Source organism: Orycteropus afer, unplaced genomic scaffold (assembly GCF_000298275.1).
Source record: "Orycteropus afer afer isolate SDZICR_OR568_19922 unplaced genomic scaffold, OryAfe1.0 scaffold00191, whole genome shotgun sequence".
Classification (NCBI taxonomy): Eukaryota; Metazoa; Chordata; class Mammalia; order Tubulidentata; family Orycteropodidae; genus Orycteropus; species Orycteropus afer.
This window is the reverse complement of record NW_006921778.1, coordinates 5,430,642-5,436,683: the sequence shown is the minus strand read 5'-3', so window position 1 is coordinate 5,436,683 and position 6,042 is coordinate 5,430,642. Positions and strand designations below refer to the sequence as shown.

At 36.7% G+C, this 6,042-nt stretch overlaps 1 protein-coding gene across 1 annotated transcript in view; it reads left to right on the top strand.

The window, feature by feature from the left end:
- The window catches only part of WDR36 (WD repeat domain 36), a 100,256-nt gene that overhangs the window by 34,696 nt on the left and 59,518 nt on the right, over nt 1-6,042 (top strand). The window contains exons 10-12 of the mRNA XM_042781876.1: nt 819-884; nt 1,999-2,085; nt 2,896-3,041. Of these exons, the coding sequence (XP_042637810.1) occupies nt 819-884; nt 1,999-2,085; nt 2,896-3,041 (299 nt within the window). The remainder of the gene's footprint in view (nt 1-818; nt 885-1,998; nt 2,086-2,895; nt 3,042-6,042) is intronic.

The window sequence follows — 6,042 nt, the reverse complement described above, 5'->3', positions numbered from 1 at the left end:
CCATAGAGATACTGTCTCGGAAACGCAAGGAGAGGTTGCTGTGAGTTGAATCAAGTCGATAGCAGTTAGTGTGGGTTTGTTTTTTTTTTTTTTTTTTTTTTTTTGTAAAGAGGGTTTAGAGTTTGAAGCGAGAGTTTTTATAGTGTTTTTTTAAAATCCCAGTCGCTACTCGCCAAAGTAGAAGATGGAACAATATTTTGTGCAGTATGTTACAGCATTTTTTTTTTTTTTTTTGAGTGACTTGGAAATCTCAGTAAAACTGGGTCAATTCTTTTTGACTGCTTCTGGACACATAGATGATATTATCTTCACTTGTTATGTCATACTTTGTTGACTAATCCTCAGAGACAGAACAGTCAGATGCTGAAAATGTGGTCATTGCTTCTTCCACTAATAATTGTTGAAAATTACTTCATTTTATCCCGTCTTAGTAAATTCTTAGTAAATGTCATCCTGTGCCCAGCTAATTATACTAATGAATTAGTTTCTGATCCTCCTTTAACGTATCCCAGACTAAAGCTTAAAGCTTTTTGTATAATCTAATTTTATAAGTTCTGTGATTCAAATAAGGAGCTCTTGTGGTGTAGTGGTTAAGCCATTTGGCTGCTAAGCAGAAGGTCAGCGATTTGAACCTCCATCCACTTTGCAGGCAATAGGTGAGGCAGTCTGCTTCTATAAAGATTTGCAACCTTGGAAATCCACTGGAGGTCACTATGAGTCAGAACTGACTTGATGGAAGTGAGGTTGGTTTTTGGCATGATTCAAATAATCACTGTTTCGGTGATGCTTGTTTAGAAATTTTCTATATATATCAACAGGTCAAGATGGAACTCTTCAGTCCTTTTCCACGATACATGAAAAATTTAATAAAAGCTTGGGGCATGGTAAGTCATTTCAAGATTCTATGAGAAAACTGGAGGAGATTGCACTACTAAATTTCATGGATGAAATTTGGTTGAAATAGAAACTGTACAGAAGAATTAGTAATGAGATTCCTAAAATCAGACTTGCTATTAATTATATCGGTTGAGGTGCTGCTATAAGATTATTGATTGCATTTAAACACCTTCGGTGGTGAAAACATAGTGTTGCCAGCCAGAAGACATTGATGTTAAGGTAACATGAGCAGTGTGTGGAGTGCAGAATTCTGGAGATGAAAGGAAGTTGAGAGCATCAAAGCAAGCAGTGTCTAATCTTTTTGCTATAGAGGGCTCTTGTATTTGCTTTCCTTTTCCTTGATTTCTAGCTTTAGAAAGATTTTATTTGCTAAAGAAAAATGTTTTTAAATTTTATTAGTGATTACTCTTTTTCTTAAGCAGGTATCCTGGCTTGTATATGTTTCCAGATGAATTTTAGGATTTTTTTCTTTAATTAAAATCCAAAATAATTCTCCTTGGAATTAGATTTGATATCTTTAAGAATCTTCTCAGTTAGGAATGTGACATATCCTCATTTGAGTTTTTTTTTTGGTCCTAGGTAAGGTTTTTTAATTTTCTTCATGTTGGTCCTACATACTATTCAGTGAGGTTATGGATGGATAGGTACAGATTTTCTATTATGAATGTATTATTTGCTTTATTTTAGATGTAACTGGTTATTATTGCAGTGTAGGAACTTATGACTTCTTATATTGATTCTGTATCTGGCCCCATTGAAACAATTGCTAGTATATATTTATTTGATAACATGATTATTATGATATAATACAAAAACTATATTGTAATTATATTACAGTTGTGATATTTGTAACTAATGACGTTTTTACCTCCTTTTATAAATCATACTTCATATTTCATTTTCTTGTCTGATTACATATAATCATATACATATTACATATAATTACATATAATCACAAATGATTATAATGGTAATACTAAAATCTTTGTTTTGCTCCTGACTTAAATAGGAATGTCTTGAGCTTTATAGGTCATGTAACAATGAACAGCTTTTCTTTTATGTACATTTTTTAGTAAGGATTTCCTCTTTTCCAACTCCCAGGGTTGATAAATAAAAAGAGAGTCAAACGGAAAGGACTTCAGAATACCATGTCAGTGAGACTTCCACCCATAACAAAGTTTGCGGCAGGTAAGTAAGTTCATACTGTGTTTTGAGAAGTTCTTTGTTGTCTTTTATTTCCTACTATATATTGCTTCATTTTCCTCCAATCTGTAAGGGAACCCCCAAGCACATACTAATATGCAGAGACTAAAAATGAGTTAGAAGTGATTTTAAGAATAACGTAGATAAGTGATAGGATTGGTGAATGAAAACTATCATAGGAAATAATTGCAGACATCTTTCCATTTCAAGGTTACTGTAACAACCTTATCACTGGTGTTTCCTTATACTCACCTTGACCACTCTTCTATTTGCTTTCTTAGAGCCTGCGTGATCATTTTAAATGTACATCAGATCATGTCACTCACCTACTTAAAATCTTCAGTGGCTTCTTGTTACTTTTAAGGGAAAGTCTCCTTTGTTTAACCCAGCTTTCAAGGCCCTTTGTAATATCCTAGTTGCCTTGCCCTCTTCCCACCCCTACCAAGAAAATACTTCACTTACTTGCTGTATTTAATCTTCAGCACCTTGATTAATTTCTATTTGTTTTATCTCTTCTTCCAGGGAGCCATTTAATATTATTCTAAAATCTTTTAGTAAAACTCTTCCAGAGTGTTTTTTGAGACAATAAATACCCTATTTATTGTAATATCTTCTAATCAGTTTGTCTTCTTAAATTGGAAGTTGACTTGCTATTGAGGATGACCTGTTTATTTTACCATAGTATCCCTAGTACTTGATGATAACATGCAGTGTTAGATTCTCAATAAATAATACGTTAATGAATGAATGAGGAAGTGAAAAGTAAGTTGATTTGTGGTTTTAATTATGTCTTAGAGGAAGCTCGTGAGACTGACTGGGATGGTATCATTGCTTGCCATCAAGGTAAACTATCATGCTCAACTTGGAACTATCAAAAGTCTACAATAGGCACTTACTTTCTCAAGCCAAAAGAGTTGAAGACAGATGACATAACTGCAACAGTAAGTATACTTGTTTATAAGGACATTTTTTCCTTTAGCACTGTCCTATGGTATTCTTGTTATACTCAAGTTTATTAATGGTAATGGTTGAAAGAACATAGTTTAACATTTTGAAATTATCCCTTAAAGGGTACTGAGTTTTCTAGCTTACAAAGAGCTATTAGGTTGAAGTTAAGCTTTGCTTAACTGTAAGTAATATTTTGGTTACTTAATTTTCTAATTAATATAAGATTACTAAGGATACCCTTTGAAGATGATTTCAGCATTTATCAATATACTTTCTTACTTGAATTATGTTGTATACAGTATTTTCTCTCTCCTTTTTTTTTTCTTTCTTCATATAAAAGTAAGATTTAACTAACTTTTTGATGACTTATAAGTTGTTTAAGCCCTTTATCTCTTATTTTCTTACATTTCTCTCCTGTAAAGTAATTCAGGTTGAGCTCTGTCTGGGCCCCTTTTTAATAGAACTTGACAGTCAATGTTTACTCTTTTTTTTTTTTTTCTTCCATTTTTATTGTGATGTGGGTGAAAGTTTACAGAGCAAATTCATTTTCCATACAGCAGCTCACATACACTTTGTCTCATTACATGTACAATTTCCCATGATGCAATAGCTCCCTTCCCCCTTCTTCCCCATAGTTACCTCTTCCCTATGTCTTTCCCTCCCATGTACTCCTGCCCCCTGAGCTGGCTCTCTGCATACACACTCCTTCTATTCTCCCACAATTGATTTCTCCAAGGAGTGTATCTACCTAATGAAGGTTCAGCTGATATGCTTGTCTTTTGTTTGGCTGGGAGCCACGGGAGTAGGTTCAATTCCGGACCTGAAGGGCAGCTAGGGGCCATAGTCTCAGGAGTTCCACCAGGCTCTAACAGATCAGCAAACTTGGTACTTTTTTTTTTTTTCCTTTTTTGTTGTGATTTGGGTGAAAATTTACAAAGCAAATTGACTTTTCATACAGCAGTTCACATACACTTTGTCTCATGACATTGACTACAATTTACCACAATGCACACAATGCAATAGCTCCCCTCCCACTTCCTCCTGATAGTTACCTCTTCCCTGTGTCCATCCCTTCATGCACTCCTGGCCTCTGAGCTGTCTCCCTGTGCATAAACAGCCCTTCTTTCTCCCATGATTGTTCTCTCTAAGGAGTGTATCTATCTCAAGTAAATGTTCAGCTCATATGCCTGTCTTTTGTTTGGCTGAAAGCCACAGGTTTGGGTTCAATTCCAGACCTGAAGGGCAGCTAGGGTCCATAGTCTCAGTGGTTCCACCAGACTCTATCAGACCAGCAAACTTGGTCGCCTTTTTTTTTACAAATGATTTTGAGTTTTGTTCCATGTTGTTCTCCCTCTCTATCCAGAATCTCCTACATAGATCCTCCTCCAAGTGGTTGACAGTGGTAGCGGAGCACTATCTAGTTCTTTTGGTCTCATAGTCATATAGACTGTAGATTGCATGGTGTACTAGTTGCTAGGACTAATTCCTTCCATGAATATTTGATTTTCTTCATTCTTATTTGCTCTGGACAAGGAGAGACCCATTGTTGCATCTAGATGTCTGTTTGAAGGCTTTTAACATCCCTGTCTTTACTCACTAAAGCAGGAGGTGGAACAGTGTTTTGGTGTAGTATGTTATGACAGTTGAGCTTGATGTCCCCTGCAACCATGATTCCAAGCCCATAGGTCCAACTACTTGCTCCCTCTAGGTAGCTGGCTGTGGCCAAGATGTGACTACATCTTTGTCCCTTTACAAATACACTTGTAGAAATATTGTCTGCCAACCCTATGCATGGTCATGGGTGCATTCCCCCCTGCATAGACATACCTGGTAGTTCAATCTGTCTACCCATCTATCCACCTGTAGATCAATGTTTGGCTTCACTGACAATGCTGTACTGTATGTGCCAAAGGGTCCATCTTTGTTGTCTGTACCTCCCATGCACCTCTCTATGTCTTCCTCTTCCTGAGTGCCACCATGTTGATCAGTCACAATTGTTACATTGCCCTTCTCTTCACCCAACTCAGTACTTGTCTCTACCTATGTAACAGTGTTCCCTCCCCTCCGCTCCCAAAAAAAAAAATTTCCTTCCATATATAACCCTTTCTTTGAATTTTTCTAATAACGGACAAATAGAATATTTGTCCTTCTGTGATTGACTTACTTCACTCAGCTTAGTGTCTTCCAAGTTCATCCATGTTATGCGGTGCTTTGTAGATTCTGCATTATTCTTTAGGGTTGTGTAGTATTTTATTGTGTGTATGTACCATAATTTGGTTATCCATTCTTCTGTTGATGGGCACCTAGGTTGTTTCCATCTTTTGGCTATTGTAAATAGTGCCGCGATGAACATGGGTGTGCATGTATCTGTTCTTGTCTTGGCTTTCATTTCTTTAGGATATATACCTAGTAATGGAATTGCTGGGTCAAATGGTATTTCTAATTCCAACTTTTTAAGGAATCATCACACTGCTTTCCACAGTGGGTGTACCATTCCACAGCCCCACCAGCAGTGTATGAGAGTCCCAATCTCTCTACATCCTCATCAGCATTTGTTATTTTCTGTCTTGTTGAACTTTGCTACTAGTGCTGGGCCAAGACGGTATCTCATTGTTGTCTTGATTTGCATCTCTCTAATGGCTATTTTTTTTTTTAATTTATTTTTTATTTATTGTGATTTGGGTGAAGATTTACAGAGCAAATTCACTTTCCATACAGCAGTTCACATATACATTGTCTCATGTCGTTGACCACAGTTTACCACAATGCAATAGCTCCCCTCCCACTTCCTCCCCGTAGTTACCTCTTCCCAGTGACCATCCATCCATACTCTCCTGTGCCATGAGCTGTCTTCCTGTGCATAAGCAGCCCTTCCTTCTCCCATGATTGTTCTCTCCAGAGCGTGTGTCTACTTGAGGTAAATGTTTAACTTACATGCCTGTACATTGTTTGGCTGGAAACCACAGATATGGGTTCAATTCCAGACCTGAAGGG